At 39.9% G+C, this 24,452-nt stretch overlaps 1 protein-coding gene across 9 annotated transcripts in view; it reads left to right on the forward strand.

The window, feature by feature from the left end:
• UTRN (utrophin) overlaps positions 1-24,452 on the forward strand; it is a 449,632-nt gene that overhangs the window by 321,018 nt on the left and 104,162 nt on the right. For all 9 annotated transcript variants that reach the window (XM_037144913.2, XM_037144915.2, XM_037144914.2 and 6 more), the window contains one exon: positions 15,156-15,285. In XM_037144913.2, the coding sequence (XP_037000808.2) occupies positions 15,156-15,285 (130 nt within the window). The remainder of the gene's footprint in view (positions 1-15,155; positions 15,286-24,452) is intronic.

The following is a 24,452-nucleotide window of genomic DNA, read 5'->3' on the forward strand; positions in this document are numbered from 1 at the left end:
TTATAGGAAGTGAGGTCACTTATATGCACCTTTACTTTTAGAGTGTGGTACATTGTTAATCAACAATCACTTGCAAAGTATGTAGTGTTCATTTGTAATGTTACAGATTTACTTTAGCCAAAAATACTTTATGGTTTGACAAAATTGCCAGTGCAAGTTTTGCTATTCAATTTTCACTTTATTTTCATAACAATGTAAATATTAAGTTATATGGGGGCAGTTATGAGAGACCTAACACCATTTCTCCAACAGAATGAATATTTGATTTTAGAGAAAGAAACCATCTAGAATAATCCGAAGTGTATGATTCAGGTAAAATTTCTTGTAGGTTTGTTCATTCCCTCAGGGCTACTCTGTCCTTTGCTTAATCCAAATATAATTTTTACATTCAAATCTCATTATATTAATAAGAGTCAGGACATTAGGCCCTTAAACTGAGTTGCCAAATACATAAGCAAACTTACTTCTTAAAATAACAAATTTGAACATCATCTTTAAAGCATCAACACCCCTCCATAAAATTTAGTGTGTGTGTATGTTTTTGTGTGAGTGTTTCCCCTGGTAAAGCAATCTGAGTTTCTCCCCTACTCCTTGCAAACCTGTAATTTCAAGGTCTTTCTGTTCTATGAGGCTACTACACAAGGTGGGAAATTGGCCTTTTGCTAAAATTGCTTAAAATTAATTTCCAAGTTCCCATCTTACTTTGCTACCTATGTTGACTTCCTTCCTATCAAATATCAAATGCACAGCCCTACACAGTCTGTTAGGAAACAGAAGCAGCAGTTCATTCCACTTCGTTGTGTGCAGTCCAGCTTGTCACCTAAACCTGGTAGCTACAATTAGAACCCCGCTCCAGAGCGTTTATCCAAGTTTAGAGGGAGAATCAAGGCAGCCTAATAGCTGTCACTCTTCGGTGGGGAAATCAACAGTGGACCACAAATGTAGTCAAGAAATAGGGGTCTGTAAAACCAAACAGTAGAGTCCACCCCTTTATTCAACCCATTTCTAGGGAACTGCCTCTGGACCCATTGAGTCCAGAGACAATTTCATTTATCTAACAGTTTATTTCTTTATTTAGGAAGTATGTTTGCCACATACTTCTCTGGGTACTGGGCATGCATCAGTGTTTGCTGTCACAGATGTCACCCTCTAGCATCAGAGATCTGAGGAGCTTGAAAAGAAGTAATGACCGTAGACATCATAGCCCTGTATGGCGAGCATGAGTGGAGGCCGGGGAGGCACAGATGACTCATGAGTATTTGTACTTGGGAAGATTGGGTAGCACTCCACAAAGCAAGCTGCCTCTGAGCTAGAAGAGACTGTGGAATAAGAATTCACTACACATTTTTAGGCAAAACTTCTGGCAGGAAAATCCTCCAAATAAGCCATGGTATGACTGGAAGTATACAATCCAGTGAGTGGCTTGTTCACCTCCCTTTTGGATTATGCATTGAATAAAACTGGACGAGAAAGAAAATGCAGCTTCAGCACCTAATACTGTACTTTACAGCAGTAAATGCGGAACATATTTGTTGGGTAAAGATACACATTTATGTGTGCATGTAATTTTAAAAATATAGGAAAGGATGCTGCATCACTATGAGAAGCTGGAGAATTCCAATCTTAGTTTCAGCATTTATACTTAGCATTGGGATTGAGGCATCATTTTTTATGTCAATGGGATGGAACCAGAATAAATCTATATATTAAATTTTCATTTGGGGATGTTAACCGGAACTTCTAAGCACTAGGAAGATTTTTTTTGTTTAAATTGCATCTGCATACCAGTGAAAATAAGCCTGTTTCCTTTCCCCCTTTTCGTGTGGTTTTATTAGCGCTATCAGACTTAATGACTCTTCTGCCCTTCTTTGCTGTCGGATTATAATGACTTCAGATCCATATATGCTGATTTAGCTTTGAAAGGAAGTTGGGGAAAAAAACAAATTGCATTCCAGCAGAGCCTCCTTATGTTGATATCATTTATTTCTCTCTGTTTGTATTCCTCCATAAGCAGTGCTTTTTTGCAATCAAAAGCAAAGGAAGCCTATGTACCAGCAGCATTTCTGTTTGCTATAGGACAGATGCCTTCTGTCTGGGGCCAGCTTCCTGGGTGTGTCCCACGCAGTCAGGACCAAACTGGGCTTTGCTCTGGAGGGGCCCCGCACTCGGTTTACTGCTCTGCTGTGCCACCTAGAAATTCTGAGTCCTGTTGGACAGGGGGCCCTGGCTGGCACTTCGCACTGGGCTCTGCACTTTATACATCCAGGCCTGCTCGCATGGAGAAGGAAAACGTTAATGTACACTCATGTTTTGGCATACATAAAGCAACACTTTTACAATAACGGAAACCTCTTAAAACTTAAAGTACCTTCTTTTCCTTCAAGTAAGTCAACCATCTGAGCCCCCACACTCCCTTGCATGCCCCTCATTGTGACTTGTGATGTCTGTCAGTGTTGGCTGGGTTGTGATTCATGGCTGCTTTTCAGTCCTCCCTTTCCTGGTGACTCACTGTCCTTCTGTTCCATCTCTCCACCTAACTGGTAGCTCACTGCCCTATTCCTGATTTTCTTCTCACCTCAACTGGTAGCTCCTTCTCAGTCTCCCTTGCTGATTCTTCCTGTTTCACTCAGGCTCCTAAAATTGGGATGCACCAGGGGTCAGGCTATGTCGGCTTCTCTATTTCTTATTTCTTCCTGAACTAATCGGATCTCCTGGTTTTACAAGCCATGTTTATGCTAACCACTCCCAAACTTATATCTGTTTACATGTCATCTCTCGTTGGGATTCTAATAGGCATCTACGGCTTAATATATTCATACCAAATTCCTGAACTTGCCCCCTCAAAATTGTACTCAGTATTCCCCATTTCAATTGATAGACTTCTCTTCCAGTTGTTAGGTAAAAAACAGTAATTTCTTCAATATTGTCTTTCTCACATATTCAGTTTCTTGGGAAATCTTTTTGGTTTTATGCTCAAAATATAGAATCTGAATCTGACTACCTGTAACAATTTATAGCTACAGTCACCAGTGTGTGTTTCATGTTAGCACAGCAGCCGGTGTATTCCCATTCAAATAAATCAGAAGTTTTTAGTGGCCCTCTGTCTAATTCAGAATAAAAGCCACAGACCTCAGAATGGTTTTTGAAAAACTTTATGATCAGAGCTACCTCCTATTCACACCTTGCTCGCCTCATTTTTACTGTTTTTGCTCTTACAACCAGGTTTAAGCCAATCTGGCCTCTTGGTGTGTGCAGCTCCATGCTGTCTACTATGCCTAGAATTCTCTTTCCCGGACAGCCATGTGGTTAATTCCACTGTTTCCAAATGTTTGCTGTATGGCATCTTCCCGATGAAGCCTGTGCACACTTTTCTATTTGAATTGTAACTTCCTTCCCAGCATTCCTACTCTCTCTTACCCTATTCTTTCTCTTTTGGTGGCATTTGTCATTTTCAAATATAATGACTTTTTATTTTCTGTTGGCTCTTTGTCTATGCCTGATACTCTGCCCACGAAATAGTTGTTGAATGTTGAATGAATGAAATGTACCCAAAGATAACAGGTCCTTTAGTGAGAGTGTTCCTTTTTATCTCGCTTTAATCCCTTTTTCCATATTCCTGTTTGGAAGTACATTGCATTTTGATAATAATTCTACTCTAAATAGCATAATCTTTAATAAAGGCAATAGCTGACAAAAAGTGAGCCATGATTTTTTCCCAAGAGATAGACATAGTTTCAATTACACAACATGCTTGAAATTGTGAGAAAACTAGTGAACACCATTATGCTTTATGCTTTAATGTTGTAGTCAGTTAAGAGGTTATCTTTTGCCTGTCTCAATACTGCCTAAGTTATTCAAAACAAGAGTCAGAAGGATTTTCACAGGAGATGGAAAGATTGGCATGAGTTTGATTATTGAGATAGTATTTAAAATAGAGCTTATTACTTTATCCTTTTGTGCTGAAAACTGCCAGGCTCTCCCAGTGTTCATGTGTCTTTCTTATGTAGAAATTTGACGCTTAGAAAATTTGAAGATTTATTATTCCTAGCAAACGTACAGAGCAGCTTAAACACATGGACTCTCACATTCAGCAACTATGTTGTCACGTATCACGATTTATAAATAAACCTCACTTCAGAGATATTACTGAAATGAAACATATGGAAAAGTTTTATGATTGTTGTAGTTAATAAAAGTTTGCTTCTAAAATTATTTGCAATTTTAAATAACTGCTCTTTCAAAGTCATAATTTGTTCAATGATAATTTCCATGGTAAATGAACTTGATTCTATTTGAGATTCCTTCCTTAAAAGTATAATTTTTAATTATGAAAATAATAACATTATAGGTTTTCATTAAATAAAAATAGTCACAGTTTCATGGCTGTAACACAAGCATTTTCATTTTGCATCATTTCCTTTTTGTGTATTCACCTTTCACACAGTTTTTATAGTCTGTAGGTTTTGATCCTGTCTTTCCCACATAAATGGATGTTGTGCCTATTCGTGCTGCTATGTGGTCATTACTACAATAATTTTTCAAGGTTACGTAATGGTCCCTAGTGTAGCCATGCCTAGTGAAACGAAATATTTTCCAGGTGTTAGGTATTTAAGTTGATTTCAATTTTTATTAATCATAAATAATGGTATAATGAAAAGTTTTGTGTTTGTAGCCTTTTTTGGATTATTTTTTCAGGACATATTCCCAGTGGTAAAATTCTTGTTTCACACAATATGCACATAGAAATGACCTTTGATAGAGTACCAGCCTGCTTTCCCAGATGATTGAAGCAATTTTCTGCCTCCAGCAACATGCGAAAGTGAAGTTTCACTGCAATTCTTGCCTGTGATTTCTCATTTTTGTCCCTCTTTCTGGTGAATGTTTTTGTTTTTTGTTTTTTTTTTTCATTAAAATGCTTGTATTTTATGTCAGTATGGGAATTTAGAGACAGGTTTAGGACGTCAGATGTCTGATTCAAATTTCTCTCCCACAGAGAAGGAAGAGGCTAACTGATTGGATGTTTCGATTTAATTGCACCTAGAAGGACAGGGAAAAGTGGCCCATTGCTTGTTAAACTGATCAGTTGAAGAAATTTGGTATTTCTATCAAATTAGTGTGTGTAATGTGATCTGACTAACCATTTTTACCTCCGAAGAGGTTTACAGTATTATTTCATTCTGGTACAGATTGGTTCACAAAATGACACAGCTTTTATTTGTTTTCTCTCTAAAAATTGAAAGTGACATAGGCTTGGAACTCAGGTTGATGCTTAACAAACATTTTGGCTTAATCTCAGAAGATCCCTTAATTCCATTTTTCTCATAATGAAATAATTTCTCCCCTAGAAGAGTTGACTGTGGTTGTTCCTGCTAACAGCCAGTTGTGTACTGGTATTGGTTATCCAAACTATAGATAAAACGGCTGGAACTTTCCTCCACGTATAACTGCACGGAGGCTGCAGAGAGAAATCCAGTTTTGAAGAACGATGGTAAGGCGTTAGATTAGCATGTTGTAACAGTAGGTACTCTATCACACTGAATAGTTTCAAAATATGCTCATATTCATGGTCTTACTTGTGCAGGTAAGGAGAATGAGAGATTTGTCAGTAACATGCAGGGAGGTTATGGCACAAACCCAAGGTCTCGTATGGATGAGGGTTTCCTACATCATACCTGCTGGGTATGTGACACATGGATTTTAGTTGCAAATTTCTATGTGATTTTGCAACACTACAAAAATTATTTTAAACGTCTCCTTATTTTTTCATACATAAATGCACTGAGTTTCCATTCTTACTTCTGGGGCATAGATACGGGTCTTCAGAGAGTAGTTCATGCAGTCCGATGTAGGAGTCAGGTGTGTATAGAGGTCAGGACAGGCACCTGTGGTGGGTGCTGCAGCAAAGCAGATCCAAGAGCTGTAGAGACATACAGGAGGGAAGGCTGGCTCTGCAGGCGAGTCAGGTGATGTTTCTACCTTGGTGAGGTGGTATTGGAGCTCGGTCTCTAAATGTCAGGAAGGATGACCCTAGTGGATCTCTTTGACTTTGACCGGGGAGGGTTAGTGACTTTGCTAATAAGAAAGTCCACAGATATTGTGGCCTAAGCAATGACTGTTTCTATAAAGAGCTGTAAGGAGATGAATTCTCTGCTCTTCTACTCAGAGTTATTTCATGCTGATTTCTTACAGAGACCAGCTTTTTATGAGCTACTCCCATTTTCCTTCTTTGAATCCCCCTTTTTCTTTCTTATTTTTGTTTTTAAATTATTTTATTGTTGTTCAATTACAGTTGTCTGTGTTTGCCCCCACCACTCCCCCCCTACCCCAGCCAAACCCACCTCCCTCCCTTGCTTCCAGCCCCCCTTGGTTTTGTCCATGTGTCCTTTATAGTTGTTCTGAAAACCCTTCCCTGCTTCCCCCATTACCCCCTCCCACCTCCCCTCTGGTTACTGTCAGATTGTTCTTAATTTAATGTGTCTGGTTATATTTTCCTTGCTTGTTTGTTTTGTTGATTAGGTTCCAGTTAGAGTTGAGATCATATGGTATTTGTCCCTCCCCGTCTGGTTTATTTCACTTAGTAAATGCTCTCCAGTTCCATCCAGATTCCCTTTTTTTCTTTCAAGTCAGTTTATTTATTTCTTCATTCAGTCACCCAACAGGTATATGTATTCAGTGTTACAATCTAAATACATAGTGAGAAGGAGCCAGCCATTGGAGATTTGACACAAAAGCTTTCTGAATTGTGAAGACCAGGAGGCAGACAAAGCTTGGCTTATCACAGGAATGGAAATAAAGACTTTGCGGCTAAAATTAGAGTGTGCTTGTAGTGAGGTGGGACAGCGAAGGAGGTCCAGATCTTGGCCAGAAGGTTAGAGTTTGTTTTAAGTCCACGAGGACACCATTTAGACCAGAGAGCAAAATGATCTGATTTATGTACCATTTTAATGTTATCTAGAAAACGGGAAGACAAGTGTACCTCAGTGAATGTTGGCACTTGATATACAGACAATTTCGGTGATGGCTTTAGATTAAAGAAAGAAGAGGAGACAGTTGTGTTTTGAAGAGGAGAGATGACCCCAGATTTAGCACACACCTGCACATGCGCCTTTCTTCTTCCCTTATCTCCGTGCAGTGTAGGACAGAGGAGGCTGGCCCTGATTCCTCTCCCTCCTCCAGGTTGTCGCTGACCCTGCTTTCATATTAAGAGACTAGCAGGATCCTGTGTACTTAGTGCTGACAGGAATAACTGGTAATATTATGGCCATTTGCTGAGCTGATGCCATGTTCATGGTGAAAATAAAGAGCAGCGGATTGACTCGTGAGACTTTTTGACTTACGCTCTGCCCGTCACTTCTTTACACGTCCTTATCCCCTGCCCTTCCCACTGAGTTGTAGCAGGTGGGGAGAAATGTTCCCAGGCCACTATGGGAGGATCCTTGAGAGTCTTTCTAGGCACTTAGAGTTGAATAAGGAGTGATTGTCTCTGCTCTCTGGCAAGGGAAAGAAGCACCAGCAGCTACCAGAATGCACCCTGACTTTGAAAGGGGCAGACAGAGAAGAGGCAGTAAAAGTGAGATCCAGTGAAGGCTGAGCTCGGAGAAATCGTTGTGAAGAAGCACTGTGATTTTAGTAGTTAAATTCTGGTGTTGGAGTCAGGTCTTCATTAAGTCGACATTCCAAGGATTCATTTGGTTTAAGTGAGCACGCAGAAGATAAGAGAACAATGAGAGACTAGAATACCTCACCTGTTCATTCTGTTTACTTAAATTCCTTTTACCCAAATTACCTTTAACCTAATTCCAGTTTCTTTTTTATGCACAGTTGATGAATTTTTGTGCAGGAGGCTTGCAGCCTCCTCTCCAGCTCCCTCCGGCCCCTGTGTGTTTCCCCAGTGCCCTGTTTATACCTCTCTCAAAGGTCTGTGGTTCTCCCTACGATCTCATCAGCATTATTCTTCCCTCTTTAGACTAGTATAAATTCCTTAAAAGTTGGGGTCATGGCCTAGTAAATGCCGTTTTCTCTGGTGCCTGGCATATTTTTTTATAGATTGTCTGACTCTAATATTTGTTTTGACATTTTCATTTTGCTGGAAATTTTGATTGGAAAATTCTAATATACCCTCATGCCACCTTTGGATGTGAGAGAAGTTGAATATTTTCTTATGGCCATAATTAGGATGTTCCCCATTTATTATTCTTGACTCTTGAGATATCTGAGACTATATATTCCCTCACATTAATTACCTTAGAGCATACAACTTTGAAAATATAATTTCAATTTTATTTTTTGACATTGTTGGGTATCTTTTTCCTTGTTAAGCTGATTCTCTCTACTGCCACAGACTGGGAGACCCATCAGCTTTGTGACAGGTGGCCACATGAAGCATTCCTTTAGGTCTATGGCCAAGGGTGAATCAGCAAGGAAGCCGAATGTCTGCTGTACGGAGATCTTTGTTCACATACCACTGTCTCTGGAATGCCTTTGTGACCTCTTGCATTAAATATAACTAATCCTCACGCCTGCCCTAACCCTGCACTTGCCCCTGAGTCCGTGTGGTGGGTCACTGTAGCCCATGCTACAACCATGCTTCTCTGTATCAGGACCCTTTGCACAGGATCGTTGCTCTTCCCCTCAGCAAGAAAGTCCGTACATTTCTCCAGTCTTGAACCTGGGCTGGCCTCATGACGTGCTTTAACGAGTGGAATGTGTTGGAAGTGCTGTGCAAATTCTAGAATTGCACTGATTTATATGGCGACCCTTAGCTCCATGTGACCATTTATACTTAAAATTAAATCAATTCCAATTAGGTGAAATTTAAAATTTGTTTCTCCTTTGCACTAGTCATATTTCAAGTTGAAAATTGTCATAAGCAACCAGTGGACAGCACAGCTTTGAAACATTTCTGTTGTTGTAGAAAGTGTTAGTGGGCAGAGCTGTTCTACCGTCTGTGCCTTAAGAGATCTTGTGGCTTTCACTCTGCTGTTTGGAAGGAAAACTAACCACTGCGCTTTGAAGAAGCCCAGTCCAGTCGACTGGCAATTTGCGACTGTGCAGAGGGAGACCAAGGTGCCCCAGCCTCTATCCAGCAACCATTTCCAGACCTGTGAGTGAGGCCGCCTTGGACTTCCAACCCCATTCAAGCCTCAGGCAACTGCAGCCTCAGGGGTGATCTCTGGTGGCACCAGCTGTCCTGCTGGCCACCAAGTTGCCAACCCACAGAATTGTGAAAAATAACTCATCATTGTTTCAAGCCAGCAGTTTTAGATGGGTTTGATACACAGTAGTGATAATGCCTAAACCTTCAATCTAATCACTGCAGTAGTTTTGAAACTGCATGAAACTATGCCCTAGGCAGTTGTCTCATGGATTAGGATGTGCTAACAAGTGGTAGATAGAATGGGCTCGTACCACTTTTTTTTTAGTGAACTCAGTTCCTCGTTTATCTAGGGAGAGAATAATGACCAACAGCAAACTGAAATACTTGGTACTTATTAGCTGACAGATGATAGGAGAAAACTAACTTTGCATCTGAAAATTATTTACAAATAATTTGGCAAAGTAGGTAGTTCAAATAATCCAGAGCTTAAATGGAATTCAATAGTTATTTCAATTTAGGATAATAAGACTTGGGGGATTTTGGTATATTTTGAGGTTCTACATAGTGTTTAATTCTGAAGGCAGTCCTTTTATTCAGCGTTTCCCAAGCATGTATTGAGTACTATCTACATATGAGGAGGGACCAGAAACACTGGAATTATCTTCTGGAGGGTGGGTCCCTTGTAGTACAGGCTTCCCCCACTAGGTGAGTGTTCTAGGAACCCATCTGTATCAGTGCATCAGCTGGCACTGTTGTGAGAGGCTGCGTCCTGGCTTCAGTGAATATTTTTGAAGACTCTTTGAATGCATTTGCCCATTTCATGATGGGTGATTTATGAGCGCACCTGCTCATACCACGCTGAGTGTTCAGCAGTTTTTGATTAAAAACAGCATGACCCCCCCCATGCCCCACCCTCCCTGTTCACCTGATCTCACCAGAGCAACTAGTTTTTGGTTTCCCTGGATGGAAAACATCCCCAAAGGGAAATGTTTTGTTGATGTGGGAGAGGTGAAACAAAAAACGGCAGAAGCAATAAAAGCATCAAAATGGATGAGTTCAAAAACTGTTTTGAGCAGAGGAAAACTCGTCTCAATAGGTGTATTGCATCAGATGGAGAGGACTTTGAAGGTGACTGGAGTTTAAACATGTACGACTAAACACACAATCTTCAATAAATAAAGTTCCATTTTCTGGGTCCCCCCTCAAGTATCTAGGCAGTCTTTGAGGAGAACTTCAAACGGTTAAGGTGGAAGCCTTACCTTGGAAGATCTGATGATGTATCAGGATGAGCTGTGTTAGGAATACAGAATGCTCTGGAAATGGTGAGGCGAGGGCCTACTAAATGTGTGGGATGAGCTATTACTTTCCAGGAGGGTGGGAATAGCAGTCAGAAAATAAGCAGATTACGTACAGCACTTTTTGTAGGAGAAAGAACAGAATTATTTTAATAACAATTTGAGATATTCATATAACATAAAATGCATGCCATTAAAGTGTACAGTGCAGTGGCTTTTGGTCTATTTCCCGAGTCATAGGACCATCATCACGGTCTAGTTGTAGAACATTTTCATTCTCCTAAAAAGAAACCCTAGACCCATGAGCAGTGACCTGCCCCCCACCCCCATCGCTCCTCCTGTTTTCCCATCCTAAGCAACCACTAATCCACTTTCTATCTCTGTACACTTACCTATTCAGGCATTTTATAGTAAGGGGCTCTTGCATCGGGCTCTTTTTCACTTAGCGTAATGTTTTCCAAATTCACCCAGGTTGTAGCATATGTTAGTATTTTATTTTTGTTGCTGAATGAGATTCCATTGTATGGATATACATTTTACTCATCCACTGACCAAATGGTGAATGTTTATGTTGTGTCCACATTTTGGCTGTTGTGAATAATATTGGTGTGAACATTCACGTACAAGTGTTTTATGCAGACATATGCTTTCAGTTCTCTTGGGTACATATGCTAGGAGTGGAATTGCTGGGTCACATGGTAACTCTGAGTTTGACCGGTTCAGGAACTACCAAATTGTTTTTCAAAGTGGCTGTACCATTTCATTGTTCCACCGGCACCGTACGAGGCTTCCAACTTCTTCACATCCATGTCAATGCTTGTTATTGTCTGAGAACAGAACTGTTTTGAATGAAAATATAAAGTCATTAAATAAGAAAAATTCCAAGTAGATTATGTTATACTCATTTAAGGCAGCCCATATATAAGTCACGTGGTATCAGAGCCTAAAGCTGAATGCCACTTTGTAGCTGTGTGTACAAAACAACTCTGTCGGAATCTAATTATCTTATCATTAATGTTCACCAGGTGGTTGAAAATGCTGGCTTTTTTCATGTCTAATTGAGAGGTAAAGGGTGGTGAAATGATTATATGTGTTGAAAGTTAAGCCCATTTCTGGCATGCAATTAAATATAATTGAAACAGAACAAATTGAACAACAAAGTTTGCAAAATAGAGTATGCACAGATGTTATTAAATGTATGCTGTTTTCTCAGATATTTGGTTATCGAATTGGCATTGGGGCTTGAGCCCCACACTTTTACTTACTTAGCGTAGTTCCCACGTGCCTACACTTGCCTCTTCTACTTACCTTCCTTCGCTCCCATGTCAGAGGAGTTCATGAGACAGTTCCTCACAGCCCTGTGCAGAGCAGACTGTTTTATGAAGGGCTGGAGTTTAACATGGTCAGGAAGGAAAATTAGATTCTCCAGACCTGGGCAGCTTTCTCCGACTCAAATTTGTTTTGCACGAATCTAGGAGACCTGACAACGACGTTATAAAAAACAAAAATGTAAATGTGACAGTCACCCCCTGCTCCCCGCTTGACTGGCCCTTCAGTGGCTTCCCAGCACCCATTTCTAGTGAAGTCTCAGATGCTTAGGACACTGCACAGCGCAGTCTTCGGCCCTGATGTCTGCCCACCTCTTCAACCTCAGTGGTTGCTGCTTTATCTGCATTAAATGTTTGTTGTTCCCTGAGTGCCCACTGTCACACTCTCTTGGTTTTCTGCTGTTTAGTTTCTGCTGTTGAACATGCCCTTCTCACTCTGCGAGACTCAGCCTAGACACCGCCTTCACCAGGAAGCATTTCAGAGCCACCTAAGGTCCTCAGGGTCCCAAGGCATTGATGTGGGGGCCTTTCTCACTGCAGTGGACAAAACCAGAAAAGGTCCTTTGCCTTGTGGAGATTATATTTCCTCTGAGGGAGACAGAAAATAAACAATAGACATAATAACTCAATACCTACCTTGCATGATACAAGGTGTTAGGTGTAGGAAATACACCAATGGTGAGGCAGAGCCATGGGGACAGGACGGGCGAGTGGAAGGGTGGGCCGCTCCATTAATAAGGTGGGTGGGCGGGCCTCACCGAGAGGGTGTCCTGGGAGGAGGGAATCTGCCACCGGGACATCTGGGGAGAGAGCTTTCCCGGCAGAGCCAGCTGCCCTCCAGTGAAATGACCTGTGGTGAGAGCATCTGTGTTAATTGACAAAGTTCCAGCCATGGAGGAAGTTGACAGGTCAGTTTTCCCCAGTATCCTTTCTGTAGACAAACACTGTTTCCATTGGGTTTTTCTAAATTCTAAAAATAATTTCAAGACAAATCTGTTTTTGCCACCTCCCCGCACCCACAGACCTACCCAAAGCACACTGTGAGGACTAACAATAATCTCGAGCTCCTGGTCAGAAATTTCTGTACACCCAAGTCACGGGAGTCCTGTTATCTTCTCCCTCCACCGTAAGGTCTGGATTCATCCTCTGAAATACATGCCCCGTAATCGTCTCCTCTGCTTTAGTTCTTCCTTCAGAGTCACGTTCCTTTAGGTTCTGTCTTCCCTTGGCTTTTAACTTCCTTCCACCTCGACAACCAGTCGGTATTTCCTGGTTTTTCATGTGTGCCAAGGCTCTGAATACTGTCTGTGAGCCCTTCAACCCATCCGATGAACCGGCGCGAGGCCTTCTGGCTCCTTCCAGGAGCTTGCATTCAATTCGTGTGTTCCTGGCGCTTCCTTTTCGCAAGGAAGAAAGCTAGCACAAGCCCTAGAACATCATTTAAAGATCTTTACTGTCCCCACGTTTACTGGTTGTCCATTTGGGAGATAGATACTCTTGAGCACTAAAATTTTTCGGAATTCTTCTGCCACTGTTTCTCACTGCTGTCTTTCAGGCAACGTGCTTTCTCATATCATTATTTTATATTTCCAGTTGGTTTTGGAAGTAGATGTTAGGAGTATTTTCATTCATTTGGAGCTTCTTGTTGTAACAATAATCTGTGTTAAAGGCATAATTAACTCAAGACCAGTAAATGTGTGTGTGTGTGTGTGTGTATTTTGGGATTAAAAATACATTTTCCCCATTTTTCTTGTGTCTCCTTTGTTTCTGTGTATCAGAAACTTTAAATGTCCAAAGATCATCTTGTTCTCTGGGGGTGTACCACCTTGGTACTTGTTTGCAACCCGCCTTTCTTAAATAGAGATAATGGGGATTTAGTCTCTTTTCCCCCTGAAATAGCCATTTCATGTTTTTAGGTGATAATTGATCTAGAAGCTATTGCCTTGTGTTTGCTTCACGGTCAGTCTTTGGTTACGTAAATGATAGAAAGGGTGCATAAGTGTTACCTATAGATTTTAAACAAAGTTTAATTTCCTCTCACACTGTGTGCTTTATCACTGTGGCTAAGTTGTGGACTGTGGTGTTCACAGTTGTGAACTGAGTTGTGTCTAAGGTGTTCACTTTTATTCTTTCAGCTTAGATTTTTAATGAGTCCTAATCGTTCACAATTTAAAAGTCAAACATATTTACAATGCTTATCACAAAAAAACCGGCGTTCCGCCCCTCCTTCTCGGTCCCCCCCCCCCCCCGCTCTTCCCACCCCCTCACCCGGGATGGTGTTTCCCAACTTTGTTACAATGTTTTCTGTTGTTTCGATCCAGTTCTTTTGCAGCAGGCGAATAGTCTGGTATTTGTAGATATGTAATGTTTACTTTTTATTTGCTGTGGAAAATGAGGATTTGGCCTAGAAATAGCTTATCATCCCAGCATAGTTATGTCAAATGCTATTAAAAACAACAGTTATGTTTGGAAGGAAAGACTGTATTGATGCTAAAATACTACTGGAATGTGATATTTTAGAAAATAAACAAAATTGAATTTTCCTAACGTGTTATCAGGGAACTGCATTAAAAGCAAAATATTGGAGCCAACAGGTGTTTATGTGCATAATTTAAGAGGATAACAATATTAACAACAATTCTGATTTAGCTACAGCATTAAAATAGCACCTGAGAAAGTCTTCATTTACTCTTATCTTTCAGTAGTCATGGGCTGAGCTTTGTTGTTGTAGATTCTATCAGAGTTTTAATCACCAAACGTGTTGAAGGAGCAAGGTGCAAGTTTAACCCTACTTAGAAGAGTGTCAGGGCTGAAGACAGCTCTTCTGAGATGGCTGGGTTTGCATGAAAAACCTCAGGAGGGAAAACTGTAATTGCTTCAGGGTGACAAATGGAACACATTTTGAGATCATTGGAGACTGTCTTTTTCTTTGTTCTCCGGTTCAGTTTTGATTTCATGTACTTTAATTTGTTTCTATCTCTTAATTTTTTTCTTAATATATTCCAAAGAATGTAAAGTACTTCTGAAGATCTGGTTACTACTTACGAAATTGCCTTCCCCTATATTATTGCATGTAATTTTTTTGTCAGTCAGTGTTATAGAAAAATGTGATTTAGAACAGGCTATTACATTTTAGCAATCCGACAGTAGTGAGAACCCTAAAAGTACACCTTGTGTAAGTTCAAATGCACTGTAACAATCTTGTGAAGTACGTTTTTTGCATATTTAAGTTTCATAGGATTCATCTTTTTGCTTTTATTTGCATTTCATCATTCATTTGTGTGAAATTTACATTTTTCACTGCAAACTTTGTTTAAATGCTGGCTGTCGGTCACTCCCATGTCAAGTGTGGTAGGACACAGTCGAATTTAAGATGTCCCATTACTTGCTGAACATGTTAATTCACACGTGCAACTTCTGCTTCTCTCTGTCCAGGCGCTGAGACGCGAGTTAAAGGAGAAGGAGTACTCTGTGCTGAATGCCGTAGACCAAGCTCGAGTTTTCCTGGCTGATCAGCCGATTGAGGCCCCTGAAGAACCAAGAAGAAACCTGCAATCAAAAACAGGTGAGATTTGAGATTGGTTTCTTTAGTGCATCATAAAAACACACGTGGGGAGAACAAATAACCAAAGTCAAGGAGGAAATTTCCCTAGAGTATTTCAGGGTCTGATATTTAAAAATTTCCTTACAGTGTTTCAGGATTGGACATTCAGATTTTTTCTTCTGGAAAAAATAGTTGAATCAAATATTATTTAACAAATGACTAGACCGTTGAAGAAATGAAATGACTATCTACATACTTAAGTATCATTTTTCAAAAGCAAATTAACTGCAGAAAATTTGATTTATTAAAAAGCACTTTCAAACTGAAAATAATTTCTTTAAGAAATAAAAATGTACATTCCTTATATTTAAAAAGTTACAGAGTAAATAATTGCAAGTAGAAGAATGGTATCTAACAATAATAGTGCATGTAAGAAATATTTGAATATCTATAAAGTAAGATTGTTCTTCAAGGCTGCTTTTTAAAATAAAACATTAAAGTGCCTTTCTTTTTTACAGGCCCACAACAGAACTTATTTAATTTAAAAACAACAGCCTATACTATTTATATACTTTGGTTTAAAATGATATAGTAACAACCTCACTAGCAAATGGCAATAAATCACATAGTAAAATTAAGAGATGAAATTTGGTGCCAGCCTATATTTTTATTATGATACTTCATTGTTCACAATAGAAGCATTCTGATGCATTTTTAAAAGTCAACAGGCCATTCAAAATAGTTTTCAGCCATTCACTCACACAGTAAAAGCAGAGCTGAAACGCCGCCTCGTGCTGCGCGCAGCAGTGGGGTTTATGAGCGTTGGTCTTTGCAAGGGAAGGGCATTCGGAAATTGCTTTCTTTAAGAGTACCTAGAACTGGATCAGACACGTGGACAGGTAGTCACTTTCCTACTCAGCCTTTCTCAGGTGAGTTCTACTGCAGTCTGAATTAATTTCCCACCACGGTGATGATTTTCTTGACCCTCTAACCCTGGTTTTATGTGTGTATCTGTGGGACACACACAGCACACCGACTGTCTTTTCTAGTGAGATAGCTTCTATTTTCTCCTCGTCCTGTCACTGTCTTCCCAGTCAGCCTGCTGGGGACCCAAGTCATTGTCGAGGCTCCGCCTTCCAGCAGCCCTCACAGTCTGCTCATCACTCAGCATTGCTATTTCTATTGTTGAAAAATTACTCCAAGTGCTCTGTTATGTATGAATCATACACATGCATGCAGTGCACACTGCACATGCCTGTGCAGACATGTGCGTAGTAGGTGCTTACTCCATAGTTGTTGAGTGCACAGGTGCCTGAGCTCAGAGCTCTTGGGGATGCGGAAGAGACGCGGTTTGGGGAAGAGGGATGCGCTCTCAAGGCGGGACCATCAGAAGTGCAGCCCAGCAGTGAGGAGCAGTGGCCATGTGCCAGATGAGTCAGCCAGCCCCGCCCGGGCGTCAAGGGCTGGTGCCTGCACTGGAGGTGGGAGTGGGAAACTCAGACACGCCGGCCGGTTCAGATTAGAGAAGCCCTGGAAAGTCCGATAGAACATTCCAAGTTAATGCAGCAAGAAAGAAGGTGCTGTTGTAGTTGTATTTTTTTAAGCTTGGAAGGAAAAATAAGAAGTTCACTTGTCTCACCTTATCCAATTTAAAATCTACCTTAAATCTGCTTTTCTCATCTTCTTGCTTCTCTAGTACATCCCAGAGAACAGAGGAAACATTTTTTGTAATAAGCTATTTCATAGCAGTAAAAAAAGTGTTATTATATCACCAAAGTTTCACTTCACTATATATAAATTTTCCTCCTCAGTGGTCGGTCACTTTAAGGGTCTAAAAAACATTACTTTTTTTAACTCTTTTTGAACTTTGCTGTTCTGTTCAGGATGTCACTAAGCCCCAGTTTTCACATACAATATTTGGAGGCAAAAGAAAAAAAGTCATGTTGCTGTAACTTTATGATTTTTTCTTACGATTGGCAATTGTCCTATTTGCTTTTTTCCTGATATAATTTTTTTGCAGTGCTGGCTGATGTTACCTGCTGTTAAAAGTAAATGAAAGAAAATTACCCATAATAGCTTTTATACTTTTGTTGTTTACCATGACTTCTGTGCCGCTGCCATCAGCAAGAGCATTTGAACATTGGTTATCTTGTGTAATACTGCTTAAAGCACTCAGTGTTGGGTGGAGGGTGGAGCAGGGAGAGATCACAGTGGTTTTCTCAACTTAATAATCATTTATTTACAGAGTTGCTATGTGCACTGTGCCCTAGGGGCACCCCGAAATGAAGCCATCTCTATTTGTAACTATTCCAGAAAATGCTTCTCTCGTGACTTTTCTTTCCCAATGCTCATTTTTTCTTCCACCTCTTTTTTCTATTGTGCTCTATTATAATTATAGTGTATTACTTATATTTATATTTTTAATGGTGGCCTATGGAGCTTTATGTTATTACTGAGTGGCACAGGTATGAGTTGTTCTCAGGCATGTGTTAATTGACAAATACTGTTCAAAAAAGGTATTTCAACCAAGTGCTTCATTGCTGACAAAGAATTTCATCAGGTGTGTTTTGTTAGCTATTTTTTATTCCCCCCAGTTTTACAGGTATATAACTGATATGTAAAGTTGTACACGTGTAGAGGTGTGCAACAGCATTGATGGTAGTTGTTCATTTAATTTGAATCAGCAGGTTTGTGTGTTAAAAGTAGGAAAATAGAACAGTGAACCTCTCATCATCATTTATATTGTTCTTCTGCTTCTCACACCACTGTCTTATTCCCCTATCTGAGTGAGTTCAGCAGACCACACAGTATTTCTGCATTAAAATAAAAGTAAAAACCAAAGGCCATGTCAACACTGTAACACTGTGGCCATGTCAACACTGTGGTGCTGACCGAGGTCTTCAGCTGAGGTAGGGCAGGTCCGGGAACAGAGCACTAATCTCTGGTGACCTTAACGCCCAGATGTCTGGCTGGTTTCTAAGTCATCCCTTCATGTTCATCTCCTCCCTTTGTCTGCTCATTGGCCACTCACCTGCAAGCTTCTTCTTGACTTGCAGGATCAAGAACCTCTTCAATCTGCATAAATGTTTCTTGACTTCTCGCACGTTCTTTCAACCTCCCTTTGGTGTACTCAATTCCAGATTCGACTTTCCTTCAACACCACACGGCTGCAGAGTGATGGCAGATGGCAGGACATCTGGGGACCCAGCCACAGCTGGCCTTAGCCTATGCCTGCCCCCTAGCCTCGTGAGGTTATTAGGGTTATCAGGGAGTGCACTTGCCTTCTTACCTATGCATCACCTAGAGTTCAGGTTAAAAAGTCGTGTTTGCACAGGGGAGTGAGAGCCTTAGGTCTGCACCCCTCTCCCCACTCTACGTGCGGATGCGGGCCGGCTCACGTGCCAGTGCAGGTGCGTGCACACCCATGTGTTAGGGTTCACAGGTGTGCTATCAGTTACTAAATGCAACTTCTGATACTTTCATAGGATATTTCACCTCTAAAAGGGATAAGAAAATTGTGTAATTTGGGACACATTCTTTGTATTTGGGATAATTCATTGTATTTGTAGGTGTAGGAAGTCTCTTTTAGTCTATTCAACTTTCGATTTTAAGACAAAAATCAAAGGTTGCATTATTTTGTTCCTAAATTTCCTCTTAGTTTTCCTTGAAGTTTATTCCAGTCAAGACTTTACTATAACTATAACCATTATTTTATTTCAGGTTGTCTGAGCATTATTTCTTTTTAGCCTGGTGTGGTTAATGAGTTTACTGTACTTCATTGAAATAATAGTGACAGAATGTTACTTTAGTGTGTTTACGCTTCTGTAGCTGTGTATGTTTCTTTATGTGTTTGTTCATATGCAACTTTATATAGTTGTGTGTGATTGTATCTGTGATTAATGGTTAATAATAGTCATATTTTCATATAAAGAATTATATATGGGTTATTGTTTTTCCTTTTTGGTCTTTGACAGCTGGCTGTATATATTTAGTAGTTAATATTTTTTTTAATTCAGGGCATACTTTTAAAATTATTAAATATTTAACTATTAAATGTTTAATTAATAAATATGCATTATATTTTAGAAAGCCAATTATTAGGACTCTTTTCTTTATGTGAGGCTTCATATATGTTTTTTGCGTAACAAAGAAGTAATAAATGACACTTTTCAGTCTATATGTCATTCCCTTTTATATCAATATTAGCAAACATATGCAAATAAACTTCACTGATCATTAAATGAGTAAAAATATAAAGTTGACATATAGTTTAATAGAAGTTACTTTTATACTGATTCTCAGTATAACTTAAGGTTCCATTTAAAAGATGGCCATAATTATTTCCACATAACCTAAGTAATTAGTCTACTAACACTAATGGGTATTTTTTTTACACTGCATTTTTTGTTTTACTAATAACAGCTTTATTAATTAGAGCTCCATTTACTGTAAATGACAGGCACCCTTTTTCCATAATTCATGGGTATGAGGGTAATATATTAAACCACATGACCAAATTACAGTGGGGGCGAGGAGGACGCGGCTGGCCACAGGGACAGGGACGTCACCCACAAGCCTTTTCTCCATGTCTTCCTTGCTGCCTGTCTCCACAGGTTTTCATTTTCTGAGCTTTCCTGTGACCATCCACCTCACCCCCTCCTACGAGGGAGGGGTGGTCCTTGTGCAGACCCAGCACCTTCCAGGCAAGGACTCTACCTGACACCCTGAGTAACATGGAGTTCGGGGTCTGGGGAGATTGGCAGACCCCTGTATTAACATCACATAGAGGATGAATCAGCACCCAAAAAGGAAGAGAAAAATGTCTGTAAATGTAGATGTCACAAGCCAACGTTCATTGGGTCCTTACAGTGTGCCCAGGCTCCGGGCCCAGCACTTCACATGCCTAGATCCCCTCAGTTATCATAACAACTGTCTGAGGTGTGAGTCTTCTTACCACCCATTTGACAGATGAGAAAACTGAGGCTTTGAGAGGTTTGGGAGAGACCGTCACCCATGTGACAGAGGTGAAACACCACTCAGGCTTGTCCCTGGGCTTGTTGCTCTTCACCACCATGGTATACTCCCTTAACCACTCCAATAACCATAGGTACTTCTAGATATTCAGTAGAAGATAAGGTTTTATTTTCTGTATTTTTCTACTTAAAAAATCATACAAAAATGAAATGTTTGTAACTCTTTGCCTTGCCCAGTACTATTGCGTTTTCTTTACTGAAATAGCAGGTTGCTAAACAGAATGACACACCCGTTCACTGATTTTCTAGCACTGAGGGAGAAGGTGTTTACACAATATTAGACCTTGTCTTTTTAATTTTCACATAAAAACTTGAAAGATTAATTGCTTGCAGGACTATAGACCAAGACAACAATTGAATTAGCTTCACAAGTCCCAATTAAATTAGTAAAGTTGTAATGCATGAAAAAGCACAGAAAAGTACATTACTTGCTTTCCTTGTGTTCTTAACCACAGAGCAGCAATGTGTGCCTTCCCAATTTAAAGTTCCAAATTATATGGATGGAGGCACAGCTCTAGTCTCTAACTTTTCTGAAATATAATAAGCCAGTTCAGGAAGTCCATTGTTTGGGTAAAAATTTCAAAAACTTTTGGCCTGCCAATGAATGCCATAGTAATGTAATCCAACTTAAAGAAACAAATCTACATTCTTGATGGAGAAGGATATGATGGCAGAGGTTAGTTTGATGGACACAACATTTTAAATTCATCGTTCCCATCTGTAGGTTCTCTGATCACTGTTAGAAGCATCCATAAATCACAATTGTCTCCTAAAACATGGTAATAATTTACATGTATGTATTTTATTGTAATCAACATCCGGGATGTTACTTTTAGGTTTAAACAGAATAGGAGGATACTAAACTTTTAAATGTTGTGTTGTACTTACTTTGCTGGTGCTCTTAAAATGTGGAATCTTGAAGAGTGAGTCTGAGGGTTTGCCATTTTTTTCAAGTGTAATCCTAGTAAAAGCATAATTTCTCTTCAGTTAAACTCCTGACTTTGGCAGTAAATATGACACATATTTAGGTTCTTTTATAATAGTGGCTAAGCTTGGGAAGAAAGCTCAGGGCTTCTTCTGTAGCTTGATTCATTGTTAGCTGGCATGTCCTGCACAGAAGCAGCCTGGAGGGAGATGGGTAGTAACGTAGCAAGAAGTGGAAGGCTTTTAAGCTAAGACTCCTGCCATTTGATTCTTGAAGGAGAAAGGGGAGTTTATTTTTTCAAGTCAATAATATTGTGCACAGATTTATTGACTTAATTAACAAGTACTTCCTGAATGCCTACCGTGTACCAGGTGATACTCTATTGCAGGGGTGTCAAAGTCATTTTCACCGGGGGCCACATCAGCCTCGTGGTTGCCTTCAAAGGGCCGAATGTAATTTTAGGACTGTAAATGTTACTCCTTAACTAGGAGCAAGGAGTTTGGCACTGCTGCCAGGGCCAGGTAAAACAAGGTGGAAGGCCGGACTTAGCCCTCAGGCCCTGTGTTTGCCACCTGTGCTCTAGAGAGACCCTGAAGGTACAGCAGGGAACAAAGCATGCCTTGCCTTCCCGGGACTCACCTTCCCAGGTTCTGTTCCCTGTTAGCGTCTCCCTTCTGCCCCGCGTGACCGGCCTGCTGCTGTTCAGCACAAATACCTGACTTGAATAAAGTACAAAACTGCCATTCACGTGAGGAAATTCAGGGAATATTTCATTACAGAAGGTTGAAAGGTAGATGTCAGGTTGCTGAGCTAGGTCTGTTCCAGAGCCTCTCTGCTGTTCCTGCTCCTTTCCTTGGAGGTTAATCTTCTTATCAGTCTGTCCCTCTTCTTCCTCAGCTCAGTGCTAGGTTTGTTTACTCTGGTCTGCTTTACAGGCTCAGTATAACTTGGAAGTGTTCAGTCTCTAGTTCTACCTTCATTAACTTCTGGTCAAAGTACCATTTATTTTCTTCCACAGTGTGATCTAAATTCCTATTTCCTCCCTCTCCCCATTAATACTTTGCATTTTGGTGTTCTGGAAGATATTCTTTTCTTTGGAGTTTGCTTTTTTTCCTAAATGCATTTCTTCATGTTCGCACCCTGCCCCCACCAACCTTTTTTAAAAACATTTGAGAAGTCCCTTGGCAGCTAGATGGATCCATACAACTTTATTATTTTCCTGCTGAAAAGTTTGGGCTACACAATAGCAGGTCATTCTACTCTGGGTAGCCTTTTACCATCATCATCTTTATGATTTATTAGATCAGTGTAATTAGACACATCATGGCAATCAGCTAATAGTACTTGATGATGTACTTGTAATCAGGTTCATAATGAATTGTTGTCATTCGTCACCATACAGGACAGGCAATGGGCAGGATTCTCTTAAACACTGATCATTTCAAAGTGATTAAGTTGATCTTAATCATGCAATGAAAGGAATTTTCAAAAGAATTTATTTTAATCAAAAGCATCTTTTGGTCATGAAGAAGGAGAGAGAGGGGCAGGGAGACGTGGAGGGGCTGAAGAGAGAGGTAGTGAAGAACAGCAGGTCCAGTCGAGTCTCTTCAGAAATGGGGATGCATCGTTCTTTCCCCTGAATTCTTATTGGCCAATTAATGTAATTTGCTTCTGTGAAAATCTCCACAGATGTCTAAACTTTCCTGATTTCATTATATGATAATGGAAGGAATGAAAGAAATCAACTTTTTTGAAGCCCTACTGTGAGCCAGGCATGTGTCAATAGCTTTATACATATTAACTGAGGTTTTAAGACTTAAGGGATATATCTATGATTACATAACTTGAACTAGGGCATGACATCCTAATTTTTCCTTGCTCCAAATTGTCCAGGAGTGAAGAGCAACTCTGGGTCATTTTTTCCTATATTTTCTATATGTGTTTTTCTGTGTTTGTTTTTCTTAATATTTTCTTTTTATCTCTTGGTGAAATATAGTAGTAAGGATATACATGCATGTTTTAAAAAAGCAAATAGTACAAATAAGATAGTTGAAGTTACCATAATTAAAGTGACTTTATAAAACCTTTTGTTTCATAGTAAAATACTTTTATAAATGAATGCATAGATGTAAAAACCTCTTTAATTTACTCTTTTTTGTTCTCATGCAAGAACATACTCCCTGATTGTTTTTAGAAAGATAGATATCAATCGGTTGCTTCCAATATGTCCCCGACTGGAGGCCAAACCCGCATCCTAGGCATATGCTTGGCCCTGACCAGGAACAGAGGCTGCAGCCTTTTGGTTTATGGAATGATGCTCCAACCAACTGAGCCACAATAGCTGGGGCGACAGGAAAACACTTTCTGTAAATGTTTTACATGGGTGTGAGGAGAAGGAAGGAAAAATAAGTAGAATCATTTCTACTTAAAATTATGAAGTTGAGCATTCTCAGTAAAGGCTAAAACTAAAAATTTCATTCAATCCCACTCAGTTCAGTAATTATGTATTGAGGACAGCCAACCTCTAGATTGAGGCCTGCAAAACCAAGATGGAAAGAAATAAAAGATGGATGATGTAAAGCTTTAATATGTATAGAATAAAAAGCACAATGCAGATAATCATTGTCAGTCCCTAATTGAGAAAGAAAATATAATAAATATGGGAAATCTTTATTAAAAACAGCATGGGGTTGATTATAATAAATTTCTGTCATTTCATAGGAGAAACATACTTTCATTTTTTAAAATTAAAATTTGTTTTGCATAAGCACCCAAGAAAGATGTTTTATTTTCATCCACTGTTAAGATTCCTTAGGGCAGCTTTGCCTTTCTTATCTAGTTGAATAGTAGAGGTAAAAGAGTCCCACGGGGAGAAATGTTTTCCCAGCACGAGAAAATAGGGTTCCCATCTGACACAGCTTGGAAGAACGGGTCGTGTCGCTTGCTTCAGAATGAAGGTCAAGGTGGGAACAAATCCTAGTCTCTGCTCCTGGTCCAGGTTGGTTTTCCATCTGTATCCAGTGAGCCAGGCATAAAGGAAAGTGTGGTGTAGACGCCATCCAACTGATTGGCATGGTTGAAGAATAAAGATCATTGGACCATAGAGCAAACTGTAGACTGATCATTCCTTTCTTGCATCTTTTTTCTTTTTATTAAAAAGAATCTTTTAAAAAACATTTTATTTACTTCTAGACACAGGGGAATGGAGGGTGAAAGAGGAGAAGAGAAAC

The sequence above is a fragment of the Artibeus jamaicensis genome, unplaced genomic scaffold (genome assembly GCF_021234435.1).
Source record: "Artibeus jamaicensis isolate MK-2021 breed Jamaican fruit bat unplaced genomic scaffold, CSHL_Jam_final contig_3176, whole genome shotgun sequence".
Classification (NCBI taxonomy): Eukaryota; Metazoa; Chordata; class Mammalia; order Chiroptera; family Phyllostomidae; genus Artibeus; species Artibeus jamaicensis.